Source organism: Myotis lucifugus, unplaced genomic scaffold (assembly GCF_000147115.1).
Source record: "Myotis lucifugus unplaced genomic scaffold, Myoluc2.0 scaffold_97, whole genome shotgun sequence".
Lineage (NCBI taxonomy): Eukaryota > Metazoa > Chordata > Mammalia > Chiroptera > Vespertilionidae > Myotis > Myotis lucifugus.
In genome coordinates this window covers 1,651,367-1,673,667 of record NW_005871145.1, presented here as the reverse complement: position 1 = coordinate 1,673,667, position 22,301 = coordinate 1,651,367, and the positions used below count along the sequence as shown (strand labels likewise).

The following is a 22,301-nucleotide window of genomic DNA, read 5'->3' as shown; positions in this document are numbered from 1 at the left end:
GTTGGACTTGAAAGATTTATGATGGCCCATAAACTCAAGCCACTATTTCTTCTGGTTCTCAGTAAAATAAATAGAGGTCTCTTCCAATTCTTGGGGAAAATCTGGCTGCATTGGACTTGCCTAGTGAATCAGTGCATTCAGTAGGTGGATCTCCAGCTTTCATCAAATATTTCCAAGGGTAATTTTGTTCAGTCCACTTAAAGCATCAGCCAGGAATTGTATGCAAATTCTCTACAACGGAGTCTGTCTGGTTCTCAAGATGGGCACAGGGTGAGGTCAGGAAGGGAACTAATCTGTAGATAAGCATGTCTCTTCTAGCCTCTAACAATTCCCTCTGGTCTCCAGGATGTCTTCAGAGCCATGCACCTGGAGCTTGACATTGCACGATTGTACCTTAAGCCACTGCTCATTGGAGAGCTTGCCCCAGGAGAGCCCAGCCAGGAGAGAAACAAAAACGTGAGTGATGTCTCAGGCCTCAAGAATATGTGGAGGGATGGGGCCAAGGTATATTTCAGGTTCAACTTATCATTTTCTGTGAGCACCCAGCCATCATGCCTGGGTGGACCTGCAGTAGTGTGAATAAGTGGATGCCACATATTTCCAAACAATGTTCTCCTCCCACTCAGAACTCTGAAACCTCTGTGAAACAAAGGAATAGAATTTTTGGTCCTGTGCCAAACAGTAATTCCATGTCTCTAAACACCTACTCCATGCCAGGTAATTTATACATATAATTTTTGCCAGTGACTGCTTGTAATTATTAGTTTAATGTCTATGTCTATGCTCCCTGATACACTGTGTTCCATGAGAGAAGAGATTGTGTCTATGTGGCTTATGTCCTCAGGACTCATCTGCACAGGATCAGACATATAATAGAAACTACATAAATAGCTGTTGCATCAAAGATGTGACTATATTCTGACTACTGCCCTTTTGAGGTTTGGGGAAATTATAGTCCAGGGAAAATGAATTCCTTTCTGAATGTCCCACAGCTGGTGTGTTGAAGTACCGAGACTTCAAGTCACTCTTTTCTGAACTCTATCCATTAGGGTTTCCCAAGGAAGGACATCACTCTTTCTTCCTCCAATACTTTGGCTACCTGAGCATTGTCTTCCAAAGGACAGGGTCTCTATAAGATTAAAATTCACCAGGATGATTTTACATAAAGCTTAAAGGGATTTCAGCTAATAAACAGCTTGCACTTTATAATTCTTTGGAAATAATTTGTGCAAAGTGCTGACCCCATCTATCACTGTGAGGCAGGTAGAATAAGGATTATATTTCCACTTTAAGAAATGAGGAATCAAACTCACAGAGGTCCAGGGAGAATCTGAAGATATAGAACTGGTTATGTGTAGACCTGAGACAAACACTTCAGCTCACTCAGTGGTTCTCAACCTGTGGGTCACGACCCCTTTGGGGGTCGAATGACCCTTTCACAGGGGTCGCTTAAATACATCCTGCATATCAGATATTTACAGTACGATTCATAACAGTAACAAAATTGCAGTTATGGAGTAGCAACAAAAATAATTTTATGGTTGGGGGTCACCACAACATGAGGAACTGTATTAAAGGGTCGCGGCATTAGGAAGGTTGAGAACCACTGCTTAGATCCATGTGCATCCCACAAGGCTGTGTGTGTCAAGAAGCATGGCTCTGCGTTCAGAAGGGTGGGCTCTGAGAGTAGACAGCTTAGACTCACAACCTACCCCTGCCATAATTTGTATGAGTTTAGACCAGTTACCAAAACTCTCTGCAGCTCAGCTTCTCTCTCTGTAAAATGGCAACAATGAAACCAACATTATCAGCGTTATTGGGATATTATGGAAAGAGTTAAAGGCATTTAAATGCTCAGACCAGTGTCGGGAACACAGTAAATGCTCAATAAATTTTATATGCTATCATTATCATGAACTCAATATCACTTAGGGCAGGAGGCTCTGAGTTAAAAGAGGAAGATAATGCAAAGCTTGTTTTTCCCAAAAATATTCTCTAGGGAAATGAAACTCCCACTAATGGCTAAGAGCTATAAGTGTTCATTTTTTAAAAGAGTGTTGGTCTCTGGAGGTAACGATCTACCATAAATTTTCTTTAGTGCATCTATGTGAAGATACATATGTAAGTACAGATAGATATAAAACTAAAGAAAATTTAGGGTTACCCCCAGAGATCAACACTCTTTTAGACAATGAATGATTATCTTGTATTTACCCAGAGATATATATGTAGACAATTAGTGTTTAAGCACAAAACTGGGTGTCAGGAAGCATACGTTTAAATCCAGCATCTGTCACTGACTTGCTGATGGTTTCAGACCAATCACTCTTCTGGGCTTTGGCAACCCTGTCTCTGTAAATAAATAGGTTGGAAAACATGACCAAGCTCTGAGGCACTCTAGAGATGACCTATTAAAATTATGTATGGCCTCCAGATTCCAGGGTTGATGGGGGCCTCATTGATGAGCCCATCCAGACTTTTCCCAGGCAAATGAATTTTTCAATGAAGTTGTTTGACTTCTAAAATTATGTTCCTAGCTCTTTTTTATTTCAAATTTCTTTCTTACATCGGAACAATCCTGTTCTTTCTTATACTCTGGTCACTTTCCCAATAGGCCTGGTTTCAACCCCATAATAGTCATTAAGCTAAGAGATATTTCTGCCCAGTCTTTGCACTGGCTCTCTAGTATGATGTGACAATGGAGGCTAGCATTGTACATACACACACATGCACATATGCCGGGTGCATGTGCACAGAACCAGGACCTTTCCAACAAGCAGACCCTCTAATGCCACTAGAGATCTGTCTTGTTTCTGGGGATCTATTGAGCAGCTCACAAGGAATTTATCCATTGAGCTAATCTAAATGACCTATATCTGTTTATCTTCATCATTGTCTATGTACCAGCCCTTTGATAATATAAACAATTGACAGTGTAACAGACTGACAGATCTCAGAGGGAAGGAGGGTGGGAGGGCAGGAAGAGATTAACCAAAGAATTTATATGCATATATGCATAACCTATGGATAGATAACAGTGAAGTGAAAGCCTGAGGTGGGGCAGGGGCCAGGTGGAGGGGACAAAGGGGCAGAAATGGGGGATAACTGTAATACTGTCAACAATAAAAATACTTTTTAAAACTGTAAAATATCACTTGTAAACTGTACCAGTATCTATGGTAACATAGATCCATACAGACAACAAAGTTCTCCAAAGCATAACCAGAAATCAGTCAACACCTGAAATAATACTGATTGTTTCAAAAACAACTGTTAGACTTTGTATATCTTTTTTTAAAATATATTTTTATTGATTTCAGAGAGGAAGGGAGAGGGAGAGAGAGATAGAAGCATGATGAGAGAGTATCATTGATCAGTTGCCTCCTGCACGCCCCCCACAGGGATCGAGCCCACCTGTGCCCTGACGGAGAATTGAACCGTGACTTCCTGGTTTATAGGTCAACATTCAACCACTGAGCCACGCTGACCAGGCTGACTTTTGTATATCTTTACTGACCACCACTGCCCCTCAAAAAAAGACATTAATTCTAAGTTTCATGCAGCTTGAGGACAGTTGACAAACAACTACTCATCTTCTCCTTTCTAGAGAAAAAAAATTATCATAACATTTTTCAAAGGATTTTTTTTGCTCATTGTTTTTTGTTTTTAATTCTGCCCTATTAAATGTATTAATACTAATAAATTTCTATTTATAAAATCAAGGTATTAATAAGTTAATAAAATATATTAGTAATTATGATCATTTGAGCTTTCTTTCTCCTGAAAGAACTAATTTCCTCCTTGAATATTTCACAGGCCCAGTTGGTGGAAGATTTCCAAGAACTGCGGAGGACATTAGAGGCTATGAACATGTTCAGTGCCAACCTGGGGTTCTTTTCCCTTCACCTCATCCAGATCTTGATTTTGGAAGCGCTGGCTTGGCTAATGCTGTGGCATTTTGGCAATGGCTGGCCAATTACAATATGTATTTCCTTTCTTCTCACAATTTCTCAGGTAAGCAGGTATCCTAAGCCCAGACAATAGCTTTGGGAAAGGTTCAGAATTTCTTCTTCTCTCTTTAGATTGGTGTCAGCTGCTGCTGGATACTTCTTGGCAAGCTACTCATTGGAGTCGGACCCAGCAGATTATCAAACCTTGCTGGGCCCAAGTTCTCTTGCCTGTAAAATGGGGGGATAACAATTTTTTTATAAAAGTCTTCTGAGGAGGACTAATCAAGTTAATGTGAACAACACCTAGCACAATCACTGGCATAATGCAAATATATAATTTATGACAGTTGCTACTCCTTACCCAATTTTGTCCACAGAAGTTCAGTTTTCAGTCAAGTAACATTTATCTTTATTTTTCATTCATTAACCAACCAACATTTATCAATGCATAGACCATGAATTCTTCAAGAGCAGAGAATACATCTTATCTATATATATAAAAGCCTAAGTGACTGGCCGACCATTAGACCATCTGACTGGTAGCTATGACATGCACTGAACACCAGGGGGCAGACACTCAACTCAGGAGCTGCCAAGCTTCTGTGACTTGGCAACTGCAGTTCTCGGGTGACGCACCCAGAACCAGAGCGGAGGGAGCCTGATTCTGGGGTGCATCACCCGGAACTGCCCTCTCTCAATCTGGGACCCTTTGGGGGATTTTGGAGAGCCAGTTTTGGCTGGATCCCCACAGGCCAAGCTGAGGGGCCCCACCGGTGCAGAAATCCATTCACCGGGCCTCTAGTCTGAGAATAAGAACATAGAGATTCTGCCATAAATGACAACCAACACCTGGCATGTAGACTCGATAAATCTTTGCTGACTAAAGTATGAATCTTTGAACATAGCCTTCTATGAGCACAACACTGAGTTTTGGACACAAAGGGAAATGCACCTGATCCCTGCCCTTGGAAATGAATCATCCAGTGAGGAAGATTGCCATTGAAGTATCTAAACATATTACATGACAGAATGACATTGATGCCAAGGAGAGGGACAAGCATGTGTTGTTGGAGCAGAAAGAGGCATTTAATTCTGAATGGGACAAATGGGGAAGGTTTTATGGGGAATTAACATCAATGTTAATTCCAGAATATTTTAGGTTAACTTTTTTCTTAAAAGCCACATTGCACGATTCCTTAAAAAGCAACTTTAGAAGCAAGAAAAGAAGCAAACTTTGGCCACGAACTTTACATGTATTTATGTTGTACAGCAGCCCAAAGAGTAAAGTACTATTATCCCTGCTTATCAGATGAAGGACGAGTTTCAGAGCTATTGATAACTTGCCAAGAATCCTGCAGCTCAAAAGTGGTGAAGAACGGTTTAGAACCCAAATCTTCCTGACTCCAAAGGCCATGCTCTTTCCACTCCACACTGGAAGATTTTGATGGTGGTGGCAAAGAGAGCATTCTAGGCTGAGGAAACCACCTGCACAAAGGCACAGAGGTGGGAAAGAATGTGTTATGTGTGGGAAACAGAAGGTACATTTGCCTTGAGGTCAGACGAAATCACCTACTCTTCTTCCCAAAAGGACTCCTGAATCAACTAGTGGACTCATTTGTTAATTTTTCTTCCCTTCTCAGCTCCTCTAACAACTTTATCTCTTCTAGGCCCAGAGTTCATTTTTGCAGCATGACACAGGTCATCTTTCCATATTTAAGAAGTCCAAGTGGAACCACCTGATGCACAGATTTGTGATGTGTCATCTCAAGGTACAGGATGTTCAAGGAGTAGGAGGAAATTCTCAAAGGTCATTTCCTAAGGCAGTGGTTTCCAAATTTGCTTGTGCACTCAGATCGTTAAAAAATGTTTGTGCACACCCTGAAAATAAATATAAATATACTAGCAGTGTAGATACTATGCATATATGCAAATATGTAAGATTACATTATAATATATATGCTGAAAATATAATTTTAAATTTTTATAAGGATTTATTTTTATTTAAGAAGCTGTAACATTTTTTCTTACCCAAGTAAGCTTTTTGACCCAATCCCTGGCACCCGGTTAAGGAACTCCTCACAGAAGAAGGGTTGTGCCTTTAAAAATGAAGATGTGTCCTATAAATTCACGAATAGGAATATTTTTAGGAGGGCTCTGAACATTTACTGCTGGGAAGCTAGGGAAAGCCAGCAAACCTGAATAGTCCCAAAAGGGTGTGGCTGTGAAGAAATAAAGGAAACGGTGCAGAAGAATAGATAAAAATGAAGAGAAAGAGGAAGAGTGAGTGGGCAAGGAAGCTCAGATGGCTTTGGTCAAGAGTTGAAGGTTGCAAAACCCAGTCTGCTGAAAAAAGCAGGTACCCATGATGGCAGTTGGTCTTATCCTCACTAACATAAGCTCCAGAAGGGCAGCCACAGTGTCCTATGCACCATTGCAATGCAGCACCCAGAAAAGTGTCCAGCACAATGAGCATTTGTTGAATGAGTGGATGAATGGATGGATGGATGAATTAATTATTTATTAATTAATGATTGAATGAATGAATGAATTAATGAATGAAGCCAACCAAGGACTGCTAAGAATGGCTCTTAGTCTTGACTCTGATAAAGTTCACTGTGTGACCTTGAGGGCGTCCCTCAAGTGTTGTCATCTGTAATATTAGGAGATAAATTTGAATTTGCTTTTCTATGACATTCTAGGATTTGATGACTATGTGCTCTGGCTCAGGAAGATAGGAAATGCCTCTGAGCCTTTCACTAAGCCAGATCCTTCCATTCAAACCAGACCCTCGTAGGAGAAACTCATAAGCTCTGCTTCAGAGCCTCTTTGTTTTTTCTTATTGAAGTGACTTCATATTGAATTGGAAGATACTTGGTTAGAATCATCATCTAATCCTACCCTGTTTTCAGTTGAGCAAAATGAGGCTTAAATACCTTAAAATAACAGAGAATTGAGTCAGGATTAAGGTCAGAAATATCTGTTCCCCCACATGGTTAGAAGGAATAATATATTGTCATTTTATGTAACAATTTTGATGGGAAAATTCCTGTAAGTATACTATTCGGCCCTTTATCCACTAGTGTTAGATGAAGTGTTTTTGGGATTTACTCAGAAATCTTTAACACAGAAATAAAGCAGAGGTGGTTCTTTCTGGCATTGTGGGATTCAGGTAGTGTACCCTCTCAGCCTACCTCCCCTACTATGAGGTAGTCAGAGGAAAAATGAGACTCATCTTCTCTGGAGATAATTGACAATTGATTTGGTGCCAGTGAATGGAATATTTCAATCAACTCCACCCTTGCTGGTACTTTTAAAAAAAACTACTGCTTTCCCATTGATCCAAATTTGTACACAGCTCTCTTGTTATAAATTGTGTCTCCAGAAACAATTTTGGATATAATCTTGATGACTCATGACCAGAGTAAATAAATGGTAAATGGCTCTAAAAGCAAATCAAGAGTGGTCTATAATGGATCAATGGGGGAAAAGGGAGACATCTGTAATACTTTCAACAATAAAGATTTTAAAAGTAAATAAAAGCAAATCAAGTGCACTCGGGCAAAACTAGTGATTTCTGAGCAAAACTAATATAGGCTTCAACTATGCACAGGAGAGAGTTACCTGTGGGGAAGAAAGGTGGGCTGGGGGGGGGGGTGTTGAGGGGGACAAAGAAAATTATCCCATAAACAGCAAACATCTCTGCTTTGTACATGTATGACAATTTTAAATTTCAAAGCTTGATTTCACATTAATTTACCCTCCTCCCACCTGGAAAAGGCACAGATATTGAAATTCTTTGGAATTCTCATCCACCAGCTGTGCAAAAATAAATACATTTTGGTCTTTGCCATGCTCGCATAAGAAAATAGTGTTTCTGAAAATAAACCACGAAATGTCTGCATACATTTTGGACTTCTGTGCAATGTGAAAATCAAAATGGACTCCCTGTAGCATATTTTCACCCCTCACTCCCATATGCATATTTTGCAAACTATAAGAATCAAGTGTTATTATAGAGTTAAAGAAGCAGAATAGTTGAAATTAAAATCTTCCTTAAAAATCTGGCTTATGTTGTTTCCATGACTACATCCTAAAACATTTTGGGAGGAAGAGTGTCAAGCATGGTATTTCCTGTAATCCTTCTGGTAACCTCATCCATTTTACAGATGATGAAATTGGTCAAGGGCACACACCTAGTAGCAGGACTTTAGATTCAGGATGGTTTCAGTCCAAACCCTGGCTACTGTCCTAAGAAAGTACATAATGTGAAAATGAAGAAAGACTTAGGGTGGTTCCTGTATGGAACTAGGTGCCCGGTAGCCTGTTTTGCACGAAGTTGGTAATCCTTACTTCCCCGGGATCACTCTCTCCCTTATCTCCAGAAATTGTAGCTTCCAGACAGAGGAGCCAGGGAGGAGCCAGCTGTTTTAGATCACACCCACACCACTCTGACCACTGTTCTAAGTTCCACAACCTTGAGCAGACACTCTCTGACCTTCGTGAATCAAACCCTGTCTCTCATATTACCAATTTCCATAGATAGTTGTTGGCTGAAGGGTATAGTAAGCTGGTAGAAGAGGCCAAGATATTGGCTATCAGAGGATTTAATTGAAAGAGAGAACCATTGCTTATCACAGTGTCCTTGTTTAGTTGTCTCCTGCACTTATTAAATTATATGTTTCATGAATGTGGGAATCCCATCTTATCATGTCTATCTTTATATTCTAAATATTGCCTACTTCAGTATCTGATACATGGGACAAACTTCAAAGTACATAATGAGTGGGTGAATAAATGAGTGAATACACAATTGTAAGAGTGAATGGGTGGTGTACAATTTGATAGGAGAAATGCAGAGTTCATTGGAGCCCCAAAAGGGGCAACAGAAACTGATGACTCCATGTTGAGTTTGAGATGTCATGAGACATCCAAAGGAAATGTTTTGAAAGTGATCTCCCATTCAAGCATGAGATTCAGGAGAGAGCACTGGACTGGAGAGAGATTCCACTGGAAGGACATTAGGGAATGTTAGAAGTGAGAAGAGAATACTGCTCCTGATGATTGAGGGCTTGGATTGCTAAGAGAAAACTGCAGTGAAGACTATGGGAAGGCAATGCTAACAGATTTTTAAAACAAAGCCATCTCTTTTACCATAGTTGTATAGTGTGTTCCCGGTATGTCACTTTATATTTTCTAATAACCACATTTTAAAAGGTAATTTTATTACTCCATGTATTCAAATATCATCATTTCAATAGGTAATCAGTCTAAAAATTAAAATATTTGTATTTTTTTTATCTTGAATCTTCAAAATTCAGTATGTATTATACACTTACAATCCATCTTAATTTGGTCACATTTCAAATATTCAATAGCCACATATGGCTATGGGTACTGTATTGGCTAGTGAAGATCTAAAACATGTATTGGCCAGTTATTGAGAGATGTCAAATCCTATCTAATAAAGAGGGGATATGCAAATTGACCATCACTCCATCACAAAGATGGCGGCGCCTATAGCCACAAAATGGCGGCACCCAGTCCCTTCAGCCCCACCAAAGTCCCACAGTCCTTTCAGCCCAGCTGGGGGGTCAGCAGGATCATGGTGCAACTGGACCCGCCCTCAGCCCCCCAGCTGCCCAGGGCCGGCCTGAGGTGCAGGCAAGCCAACATCCGAGGTTTGCCTGCACCTCGGGCCGGCCCTGGGAGGCTGGGGGGCTGAGAGTGGGTCCGGCCGCACTGTGCACCTGCCACTCCATCCCCCCCACCACCACCACCCTGCTGGGCCGAAAGGACTGAGGGACTGTGGCGGGGACTGGGCACTGCCATCTTGTGGCTATGGGTGCTTCCCTCTTTGTGGCAGAGTGATGGTCAATTTGCATATTCCCTCTTTATTAGATAGGATGAGAGCATTGAAGCCTGGACATGCAATGATCTGAGCCAACCTCCCCAGGAGATCACTTCAAATCCATATTCTTTGAAATATTATTTGAAGTAGAATTCCTGGGGCCATTTTTTTCTCCACAACTAATTAAAGTCTTAGAGCTGAGGTTTCCTTTTAGATTTTTAAATAGAAAAACTACTCTCTGCCCCACCTACATCCAGAATTTTTTTTATAAGAATTTTTTTTAATACTCACCCAAGAATATTTTTCCTTTTTTTTTTTTTGAGAGAGAGAGAGAGTGGAAGAGAGAGCAAAAGACAGAGAGAAATAGCGATGTGAGAGAAACACATTGATTGGTTGCCTCCTGCACAAGCTCCAACCAGGGCCCGGTGCAACCAAGGTAACTGCCTTTGACCAGAATCAAACCCAGGACCCTTCAGTCTGCAGGACAATGTTCTATCCACTGAGCCAAACCACCTAGAGCCAGAATTTTTTTTAATGGGAATCAAAATAGAAAGATAGGAAATTGTTTCATTTCACCAGATTCTTATAATTTTTCACCATCAGGTGTTGTTTGAGCCTGAATTTATGTTCCTGACTCAGATGAGTATTTGTCTGTAGGCTTTGAGAGTGCCTGTCCAGTGAATCATTCTGTGACCCAGCAGTGGGAGCAAGTTTGAGAAGCTCAAATATCTTGTTTTAACTTTGGAGATGTATGTAAAAAATTCTAATCTGAAGGGCATTTCAAAAGAGAAATCTTGCCACCACTAATGAATCCTCTCTTCTCCTCAGGGCCTGTCAGTGAAATGGTGGAATCACCGACATTTCCAACATCACACAAAACCAAACATTTACCCAAAAGACCCAGATATTGATGTGGGTCCACTTTTCCTGGTTGGAGATTTGCAACCTATCAAGGTACGTTTAGAAGTCCTGGCTAACAGAAGTTCCTAGAAGTGGTTTCTAGAAGTTTCTAGATGATGTTCTTAGAAAGGCCTATTGCCTTGTTTTGGAAAGATCAAGCTAAAGCTTCCAACTTCACACGTGTTCTGAAAAATCTCTCTTTTTAAGTCCAGGATGTGGATTTGAAATAACTGAACCTGGGATTGTAAAATTAGGAGGTGTGGAGTGCATGACTCTTATGTCCTTAAAAGTCATTCCGTACAACCTCCTAGTGTAAGAAATATAGCTCATATCACTCTGCTTGAGCAATCCTCATGACAAGCAGATACCTGCCCACTTCCTGTCACTAGCTTTGAAGCAACATATGCTAATGTTAGGTAGTAAAACCGGGTGATGTGAGGTCAGCAATGACTCTCCAAGAATATGGAGACATTCACTCAGGGAAACAGGTCAGTACATTCAATAAGCACTAAAGTACAAACATCTAAATCTCTAATTATTTCAACTAATTCTAGCTCAGTTAGAAGAAACAATGCTATTCTTTTTAGTTTGTGTTTATTTTGCTACATTTACACATGAACCACAGCCCAAATGCTTCTTAAGATACTTAGAGACCATACCTGTAATTTATATTTTTTTAAAATATAGAAAAAGGAAGGAAAAAGTCAACTCCAGAATTTCTCAATGGTTGATATTTTTAAAAACCTCACTTAATGTCATCATGTAAAGGACAATCAACAAGTTTCTTTGAAGTCTTCATTGAATAGAGGAGGTCTGAGGACAGGGATCCTGGGAGTTGGGTACTTAGGAAGAATCTGCTATGTTCCTAGGACTATGACTATTCTGGAGTTTTAGAAAAATAAGAATCTAGCTTAGTCAGTTGCTGTCTGGGTCTTGTAGTACTCTCTTTTCCAACTGAATTAGGAAACAAATTCTCTTGCCTATATTTTGAAAAACAAAAGCCATGGCTGTGATTGTGAATCAGTTGCTTTTGACCATGGCTCCACAAACAAATTGGACCTCTCTGATGTTTGTGAACTTCATGGTCATCACTAAAATTGTGACATTTGATTTATCATCCCCCCTGACAAAGACAGATTTGTCTCACTGAAGTTCATGAAGCAGCTTGACCTTCTTCCGAAGGGGCTTCTCTAGAGCTTCACAAATTATTGGGGCCACCTCCCCAAGTTTTACAGTTGCTCTTGGGACATATCCCTAGCATCTTAGGGATCTATATAACATAGTTTCAAAGCTACTGCACAAAACATTACTTAAAATTATTTATACTCTAAAATTCAGTTGTTTCACGTCAAAAATAGTTCTGATGAGTCTAGAATATTTGCATTCTCACATTTTATTGTCAATATTTCTATCACTTTCTTCAAACATTCATTCTTTCAACAAGCATTAATTAAATCTTCTATGTGCCAGTTCCTATGCTCCTGGAAGACTTAACATCCTCCTTTGGAATGACACTCAAAATGAGCCTTTCGCCCTAACCGATTTGGCTCAGTGGATAGAGCGTTGGCCTGCGGACTGAAGGGTCCCAGGTTCGATTCCGGTCAAGGGCATGTACCTTGGTTGCGGGCACATCCCCAGTTGGGGGGTGTGCAGGAGGCAGCTGATAGATGTTTCTCTCTCATCGATGTTTCTGACTACCACTTTCCCTTCCTCTCTGTAAAAAATCAATAAAATATATATATATTTTTAAAAACAGCCTTTCTCCTAGCTTTGCTAACTCCCAAACTTTCTTCATGTATTTCCTTTTCCATTTCCCTACTACTTAAATATTTGGAAGTTTGAGAGTAACTGCAAATAGCTGTTATTATGTCATCACCATGATATTTCTTTTCATTTATAACAATATGAGAAGAAAGGATCAGACCTACTTTCCAAATAAGAGAAGAAATCTGTATATAGGTGGGAAAGTATTAAAAGAATGGGGAAAGCAAGAGTCAAACCTTGCCCATAGTGTAACTGAGTGAATATACAGATAAAATATACAGCAGGATGTGACTTACCATTCATTCATTCAATTAAATATTTATTGAGTGCCTGCTAGTTATTGAAGATATAACCATTACTTTTATTCCTCCTCTCGAGGTATTTTCTGTCTTCATGCAGTGAGAAAAGATTAAATGAATGAAGGAGACCCATAGAAAATAAATCAAATTTCCAGCACTGATATATATAATATCACTGTGCTTTACAAATAGGAAATTACAGCATGAGATCCATGATCAGAACACAAATGAGGAAAGATGGAACAGATAGGAGACGCTATGCCTGTATCTTTTATCACATGGTATCTATTGAATGAATGTAGATAGAGACTGAGCTTCAAGCAGAATTGTAAACACCACTGTCAAAGAAGAGCTAGAAAAATTCATGAGAAATGTGCCTTTTCAATCACCACTCCACAGAAGGACCAAAAAAGTCTCAAAATGGCTTCTATGGTAATAAAATTTTTTAAAAAATGATCATAATCCACATAGTCAAATAGAATAAACCATCTATATAAGAATTGTTCATAATTAATTAAGGCAAAATGCCACAATATTTCTCCCCACTCCACCTCTGCTTCTTCTAGTGCCTTAAGTTCAACAACCAATGAACTCTGATCAGATGGCTCTTTCTGTAGAGATTTAGACACTCACAAACACACAGATGTCCTCGAGTGTAATGGCCAGAAGTATTGTCGCTTATTTAAGTTTTATTCTCTCTCCATTCAGTATGGCAAGAAGAAAATCAAATACATTGACTATGAAAAGCAGCACCTTTACTTCTACATGGGTGAGTCTCCTTGGAGCCAAATTCCTTATCATTCCATTTCCTTAAAGCAAGCAGTAGTCAAGCTAGAAGACATGACTGGTGTGCTCTCACAGAGAGACCAGCCCATGTTATCTTATAACTGAGAAAAGCAGAATGCCTTCTTTTAGACTTACTGGTGTGGAAAACTGAAAAGGAAAAATGGAGAAGCAAATAGGAATCTTTAATAGGCATTTCATCACTCTGGATATTGGGTAGGGAAAGAAATGCTCTGATAAGGATGGAAGACAGGATGCCAATCAAAGAGTCTTGAATCTAGGACTCTAATTGTGGAAAGACTAAACACCTACAAGAAGAAAAGAATAAAGTCCTTAAGGAAGCCATTTCTGGGTCATAGAAGATACATCTCAGAGCGACAGAGAAAGCATTTACAATTGTAAGATTTCTAACATAAATGCTCTAAGAAAAGAAAGGCATCCCAGGGATGTGGCCCTGAGCTGTTAGAAACTATGCTAGTATTTCTTCAAGTTTCTTAGTATGTGGGATGGAAGAAATCATTTGTGCTGAGAGGTTATATAGTTTGAGAGTTTGCAGGCGGACACAGCCTAGTCTAGAAGAGGACTCAGAGGACCTGACTAAAGTGTGGTCAAGGAGAGAGTCTGTCAAAACCCAAAGGTTCTCCATAAGACTAGTTTGTGCTCTGGCCTCACTGATCCTGGGGGAAAGGCAGGTAAATGATTCTTAAGCCAAGAAAGGAGTACAGCTTCTTTATTTCTGCTACCTTGACATATTGTGACCAGGCCCTAGCCTGAGGATTGTGAAGGATGGAAGGTTTCCATAGACCTTGAGATAACTTGAAAGCTCACAGCAAAAGCTCTCTTAGGATGCCCCCATCAAGAATGACTCAAATCTTGAAAGCTTCCCTGGTCTTCTTGAGGGAGCTTGAACCAAATTCCTGGTTCAGCCTGGTAGAATAAAAAAATCCCATTTTGGATCTCAAGCTTGCTGTCTTTCTCAGAGGCAACATTGCAGGGTGGCATGGTAAGGAGATAGAGCCCTGCTGACTTGCACTGAGGACACATTCTACTCATTTATTCAACATGTTTTTTGTTATTACTGTTGTTTTCAGTTGGGCTTCCCCTCCTCATGCCAGTATATTTCAACCTGCAATCCATGCAAGTGATGTACCTCGGAAGATATTGGAAGGTGAGTAACAACTCATTCTCTGAAGCTAAATCAAGTAGAAAATGGGAAATGAAAATGCTTAGTCTCTTCCAGATAGAGCTTTTTGAATAGCGAGACGTAAGATTTAGCCAGTACATGAAGGGACCCTAGCCCAGTGAAGGGGAAATGAGATTGTGTTCAGAACATCTAACTTTCAGGCACTTCTCTCTGCAGGACATTGTCTGGGTCAGCAGTTTTTACATCCGCTATTTCATCACATTTGGCCCTTTCTATGGAATCTTCGGAACAGTATTGCTCATATATTTGGTCAAGTAAGAAAGCAAGAATATCCACTTATTCCCTAGATAATTCTCTTATCTTCCTTATCTAATCCATTTGTGATTAGCATAAGATTATGACATCATGCCCCATTCTCTGTAACTGAAGAAAAAAAAAGTTGAAATATTTGAGTAAGAAGTACTCCTTAGAAAAAAATATTGGCCTGATGTTCTCTTTTTGTTCCCATTTGCTTAATTCCCAATTAAGTATTTCACCTGACCCCAAAATCTTTTAAAACTGTAATCCAGTTGGACATCATAATCCTTCCAAAGATAATGGAAGAGAAGAAATTTTTTTAAAAGACACATTTATTCAGCATCATAATCAGACCATTACATTTAGCAATTAACAGCATTGGTGCAAAAAAAAAAAAAACCCAACCAACTACATTAAAACCCTTTGTTGGAATGCTTTACACTTTCCACAGAACAGAAATTAAAATAAACAGTCCTCGAGTTTTGTTTTGTTTTTGGCCCATTCACATGAGTATTGTCTAACACATGTCTTTATGACTAAGAATTTTCCCAAAACCAAAATGACTTCCCACTGAATAGCCCTCTTCAACTTCCCAATTTACCCCCCCCCCATTATTTTACTTTATTATTCTAAATCCTACATAATAATAAAGATAATAATAGCTACTCTGCATTAGGCACTAAAGACTTAATAGGCATTCTCTCATTTGCTGCAGTCCTCGCACGACCCTGTATTGTGGATAGTATTATTTTATTTTCTGCTAAGGAAGCTGAAGCTCAGAAAGATTTAATCACTTGCCCAAGGCTACAGAGCTAGTAAGGTCCAATGCAGTACCAAACCAGACCTTGAACCCAGCTCTATCTGACGACAAAGCCTAGGCTGTGTATGCCCTTAAGTTAGGTATTTTTTTATCCTTGCACCAATGCTACAGCAAACTTTGGGGCACTGCTTCTGCACATTAGGCAGCAAGGTAGGTATTATGACCAAATGCCTACTGTGTCATTTCTAGATTTAAAGAGGAAAATAAATGACCACTATTTTACTGGAACCTTGGAGTCACTTTTACTTCCTCCAATACTCAGCCAACTCTGTCAGCAATTATGTAAGCCCAGTGATTGGAACTGTAACACCTCAAGGAGTCATCAATTCCTCCTTTTATTCTCCAAAAGGTTTCTTGAAAGTCCTTGGATTGCATGTGTTACGCAGATGAGCCACATACCAATGAAAATGAGCAGAGAGGAGAACAGAGACTGGCTCAGTACTCAGGTAGTAATGAAGTTCCTGGGAGAGGATCCTTCAAAGCATAATGATTTAGAGTCTGGTTATCTCCAATAATATGAATTCATTCTTATCCAATGCTTGCCAGAGACCTAGCACTGTCAACTACCGTGCATCAAACTACATGAGATAGGTGCTATGATTACTCCCACATTGCAAATGATAAAATTGAGGCATGAAGAAGTTGGGTAACTTGCATAAGATCCCATAGTTAATAGGTGTTACCAACAGGTTTTAAACACAGGCAGTTTGATTTCAGAGCCTCTGCTCTAAACCAAGGGTCAGTAAACTACAGTTCAAGGGCCAAATCTGACCCACTTTCTATTTCTGTAAATAAAGTTTTCTCAGAACACAACCATATTCATACATTTTTATATTATCTATGAATGCTTTCATGCTACAACAGCAGAATTAAGTAGGTCTGACAGAGAATTAAAATATCTGCAGTTCGATACTTTATAGAAAAGATTTGCTGACCACGTGACACAGCCTTTCAATTACAGAATGAATTTAACATCCAAAAGGACACTGGAATGTACCTCATTTCTTTGTACAGGTAGAGAGGCTCAGTGAGGAGACATGACATGCTCTCCAAGCATCTGTGAATGATTCAGAGTTTTAACCAGTGCAGAGCAGCCCTACCGTCTCAGCCTTCCACCTGCTGTGCCACGATTGACTGGAGAATCCAGTCATAATTCTACTTACTTCTTCAAACTCACTTCCAAGTTCAGTGGACCCTTCCATAGGGCATCAAGTAGTGGTTCTCATATTTTTTGGTTACAGAACCATTGACACTCATGAAGGTCACTGCAGACCTGAAAGAGCTTGTGTTTCTATCAGTTATTTATATTCATGGATATTTACTATAGTTGAAATTAAAACACTTTCAAACATTTATGAATTCATTATTAATTCATTATTAATTAATATAAGAATCAAAGCAATACCTCAGAGTGATGGTGCCATCCTATATTGTAGTCTCTGGGAAAATCTACTGTACAAGCATGAGAATGAAAATGAAAAAAAAGTCTTAGAAGTATTACAGAAGTAATTTTGACCTTGCAGCTCCCCTGAAAAAAGTCCTAGGGAACCCCAAGGTTTTCTGAAGAATGCTTTGAGAAATGCTGACATAGAACAACCACAAAAATAATATTCAAAATGTCAACTCAACTGGAATTAAACCTTAGAAAGGTATTGAGTAAAATAACATTCACAAAGGATCTTAATCTTTGCAGTCTGAAGAAGCCTACAAACTCCTCATGATAATACTTTTCAATGCATAAAATAAAATACATTAGATTACAAAGGAAAATCTTTACATTGAATGTACTTCTAAGCACAGAACCCTTGGTTAAAATCCTTTAATGCCTTATTCCCCATTGAGAAGCCCTTCAATTCCATTCTATGGAAATGGACTCTAACCCCTACAATCTCTCCCAAAATCCTCTATTCTCACTTTCATCTGCCAAGGTCCTCATTGGTGACAGCTTAGTCTTTTGTATCCAAGAGCTGATGGTGACTTAGCCCCCTCAAATTCTATGCACTTTTTTATATCTATTGCCTTATATATACTTCTTAGCAAAATGTCTTATTTGTTTTAAGTTGTAAGCTATTTACCTGGGACCACCTATCTTTTTTATTCCTCATAGTTTCTTACACAAAAGCGGTAATCAATGAGCACTTATTGAATGATTGCCTACCAAAGGGGAGGGGGGTGGGGGAGGGAACTAAACATTTTCTCTGTTTGACACTTGAGCTTATTTTATCTAATGTAAACTTTTTCTTTGCAGGTCTTGGCCACCTGTAATGTTGAACAGTCTTTTTTCAATGACTGGTTCACTGGGCACCTGAACTTCCAAATCGAGCACCAGTAAGTGATAGAAACAGCCCATGATAGGGGAATGGGCTCTGACTTATAATAGCCTCCATACAGTCCAGAGCAGAGCCGTAGGGTTGGGATCACAGAGGAAAAAAATGAACCAGAATTCGTTAAAGACTGCTATCTTTCGACTAACATTAAGGATAAAAAAGAAAAGAAGGAAGTAGAACAATAGTGAGTAAATAGAATGAAATCTTAGAAACCACCAGTAATTTGGTTTCCAGATTCCCATGGATTTAGAAATTGTTGTTTTCTTTGCATTCGGTTTGTTGGCAAAACCCAAGAAAAAACATGACACCTGGGTAACCAAGTTTGTTGAAACTTAATTGCAATTTAATTTAAATGCCTATCTCTCTATATCTTTAGACTGAGGTTACAAAATAATCAACAATGAAATCCAGTCTCTGCTGCAATTTCCAAATGGTATCTGGAAATACTTTACCAATGGGTCAGTTAGGCAAACATGCCCTAAAGAAAGAGTAAATGATAATCCTTTGAATTAATCTCCCCACAATATTCAGAGGAGAGACTTTCCATAACCTCTTTATCTAAGCCATTTCTGTGATAGTGAAGGAAGAGATCTTATACCTATTCATAGGATTTTTTTATCCTTTCTTTCATATTAAAATCCCAGCAAAACAAGAAATAATTATTATTTATATTTTATCAAAGAGGAGATAAAAACCCAAGAAAGTCATCTGGCTGATTAGTTAAAGCCTTGGATGAAAGCCCATCTTTCCTCACTTCTTACTCCTATCCTAGAATTTTTCCCCATATGCCATTACTAGACCTTATCTATTCATGATGCAAGAGTTAGATGGATAGAGAAACAGACAGACAGACAGACAGACAGAGATGGAAGGTGAATATCTCCAGCTCTCTAGATAATTTAGAATGGTAAAAAAAAAAAAAAAAAAAAAAAAAAAAATAAAAAAACAAACAAACCATACTTTCATTTGAGCTGCCAAATATAAATATTTTTTATGGTGCTAATATTTATTTTCTTAGCTCTTCCCAAACTTTGCCAACCACAGGGCTCACAGAAGTTTAAGAGATAAGATAAGAGTGTTTGGCAAGAGTGTTTTTTAACTTCCTGCAGCAGTATTGTGCAAAGTCAAGGTTGGGTCTGCATTGCTGACATAATTTTATTTAGTAATGTGGGAAAGAACCTCTTTCCACTTGCTCTGTAGGTCTAAGTTTTGTATCTCCTGTTTCTGTTTCCCTAGTCTGTTTCCCACTATGCCCCGCCACAATTATCAGAAGGTGGCACCTCTGGTGAGGTCCCTGTGTGCCAAGCATGGATTGCAGTATGTGAATAAGCCCATATTGAAGGCATTTGGAGATATTGTCAGGTAATAACAGAGTCTCCTCAATTCAGCTCTCATTTTTCTTCATGTCCCCAGACTATTCACTGGATTGTGATTCATTCACCCAAAAACCATTTATTAAGAGGCTCCTGTATGCCCGGTATGGACATGGACAGCATCAACTGCAGATTTGATAATAATAATAATAATTTTACCATGTACCTTCTGCCTTCTAGGTACTTCTTAGTGGAAATGCCTTTCTGCTCCACTTAAGTTCAAGCTTCTTAAAACCAGGGCTGTGTACTATTTGCCTTTGTGTCCCCTATAGAGCCTTTGCATGCTTGACAACTTAAGTGGTGGGAGGAACCCTCAAAAATTCTGCTCCAGGGTTGCAAACGAAGATGCTTGCAGGGTCCAGCAGGACATAAATGTGTGAATCGGGCAGGGATGTCTGATCCTCTATAGACTGACCCCAGGGGTAACTGACCAAGAATGGCAAGCCCTGAGGGAACTGAAAATTCATATCCATCCTGAAGCATTCAGGTCCCTAGAAAGCATTGTGCTGGTCAGACTAACAGCCAGTGATCTGGGTTCAATAACTTCCTTTTAGGATTGGGGGGAAAAACAAGCAAATAAAACCACAACAGTATCTTGAAAGAAGCCAACAAGGCCAGTCCTATTCTGATCCAATCCTGCCTAGTGCTCCAGTGTCAGACTCTACCCCTCTCCTCCTCCTTCTCTGCCCTCCAGATACCTGGCCTCGCTTCATCTGTTACATAACCCCCTGCCCTTGCCATTTCACTTCCTTTGTCACCTTTTCTTCTGCCTAGAATGTTCTTCCAACCTGTCCTTATCACCTTGTCAATTTTCATTCACTCTTCAAGGCTCATCTCAAATGCCTTTTCCTCCTCAGTCTTCCCTGATGCCTATGACTAAGTCACATGCTCTTGCAGCACCTGGCTCTCTTCATTCGTGACTTGTGTCATAATCATGACTAAACAACAAATTAGGTAACAAATTCTTTAATATGTGTCTCCCACTAGAACAGAAACTCCATGTGGACAGGACTTACCTCTCTCCTATGCACTGTTGCATCCCCAGAGCCGAGAACAGTATCTTTCACATTATAAAATAAGATGGGTAGATGTATATTGGATGGATTGTTATACAGTTGCATGCTTTATCTTAAAGAATCTCAAAAGAGTTTTAAAAAAACGAGAGAAAAGGGTAGGTGATGGTTTGGGATACAGAAGAGAGTAATTGAAAGAAGAACAATCTCTTCCCTAAAGGAAAGGTGACCTCACCTGCTAAAAACACAAGTCAGTGTATTTGACTCCCTCCACTGGGCAACAGAAGAAGATATTTTTCACATATAACTGAAAATGACAACATGACCCTGAACCAAGTAAAAGAGCATATGTTCCATGGAGTAGCAGCTTTTATCTTAGAGTCTCACCTCCTGATAATCTCGTTCACTCTTCCCACAGGTCCTTGAAGAAATCCGCAGCCCTCTGGATGGATGCATACTATGAAACATGATGCAGATCCCAGCCTTGATGTGCACGTAATTGCATCTCTCAAGGAGGCTGGTGAATGTGTAAGAACTTCCTGCTTACCTGTCAGTGCCATTGGCATACCGGAGTGTGCCAGGAGTGTGAACTCTAAGGATACATGATAACTTTCCGTGAAGGTTTCCTCTGCAAATAAGAAGCAGAGGGAACACAAGATGGCTTTGACCAGAGTTTCAAATGGGAAGTGGAGTCCAATGTTATTATTTTTTCCAAAAGATCTTTAACTTAGTCCTACCAACAGGCCTTATTCAAATCATCTCGGTTCCTGGGCATAAGTACAAGAGCCATGTAAAAGTCTCACTGACAATGTCAAGGGTCAATGAGAAGAGGGTCAAGGAGAGACTTCAGATAGAGCACTTTTTGAAAAACGGGGCAATTGCTCTTTGAAGAGAATTGTACATTTAAGAAGTTCCTGGTAAAGCACAAATTTTTTGCTTTTTCCTTTTTTAAACACTTGAACTTCTTTTTCTTTAAATGTTGAGTATAATTAACATTAAAATCTCTAAATATTTAAATATTCATTTCAGATTTTCATTATTGTACTGCACATGTGTAATTGGCATATATATATATATATATATATATATATATATATATATCCAAGTTGTAACATTTCTTAAAAGTGCTCCCTACCTTTAGTCCCAACAGCAACTGGTAAAGTAAGAATAGACTCTCCCTAACTATAAGATTTGTTTGCCTAATCCCTACCCACCAAAACAGAACTGCCAAACCTCATTATTAGGTGACCCTACTGCAAGAGAGGGATATGTTTTCTATAAACTAGATCATAGGCTATGTCAAGGCATTTTCATCTGTTACAAAACCCCCTGCTGAAGCATGTCTTAGGACGAAAGAGTTTCAATATTAGAAGGATGGGTTGACACTCTCAGTAGCTAATATAGTGATGTTTAATATGTCTGTGCTTTTGCTCATCTAGTCATGGGGTGGGGGGTGGAATGGGAGGAGGCAGTTTACACATGACCTTGTCTGCAGGGAAAGAAAACAAATGGACGTCTTCCATCCCCAGCGTTAGGGGTTTATCTGTTGTCTGACATTCTACCAGGAAGCATTTCATCCCCTTCTTCCAAACTCTGCAAAATATTTGGGGTTTTTTTTTGTTTGTTTGTTTCTTTCTTTCTTAATTTAACCCCTGGGTTGTGAAGCAAAGACCCTGTGGCAGAAAAAAAAAAAAAGTGTGGAGACTTGAAAGAAGCCACTGGGGTTGAAGCAGAGGAAGCAGGGGCCATAGAGGGGCAATGAAGGAAAATACATTAAATTACT

The 22,301-nt window shown here is 39.4% G+C and overlaps 1 protein-coding gene across 6 annotated transcripts in view; it reads left to right on the top strand.

Annotated features, from left to right (window-relative positions):
- The window catches only part of LOC102421776 (fatty acid desaturase 2-like protein FADS2P1), a 28,797-nt gene extending 7,260 nt beyond the window's left edge, over positions 1–21,537 (top strand). The window contains exons 2-12 of one of the 6 annotated variants that reach the window (XM_006092043.3): positions 346–456; positions 3,817–4,014; positions 5,618–5,719; positions 10,627–10,752; positions 13,470–13,530; positions 14,636–14,712; positions 14,905–15,002; positions 16,155–16,251; positions 18,054–18,133; positions 19,369–19,494; positions 20,937–21,537. In XM_006092043.3, the coding sequence (XP_006092105.2) occupies positions 346–456; positions 3,817–4,014; positions 5,618–5,719; positions 10,627–10,752; positions 13,470–13,530; positions 14,636–14,712; positions 14,905–15,002; positions 16,155–16,251; positions 18,054–18,133; positions 19,369–19,494; positions 20,937–20,988 (1,128 nt within the window). In that variant the 3' untranslated portion in view covers positions 20,989–21,537. Of the gene's footprint in view, positions 1–345; positions 457–3,816; positions 4,015–5,617; positions 5,720–10,626; positions 10,753–13,469; positions 13,531–14,635; positions 14,713–14,904; positions 15,003–16,154; positions 16,252–18,053; positions 18,134–19,368; positions 19,495–20,936 lie in introns of those variants that run through there. The other 5 variants (XM_023756584.1, XM_023756585.1, XM_023756587.1 and 2 more) reach the window with 5 other exon arrangements.
- Positions 21,538–22,301: the final 764 nt, after the last annotated feature.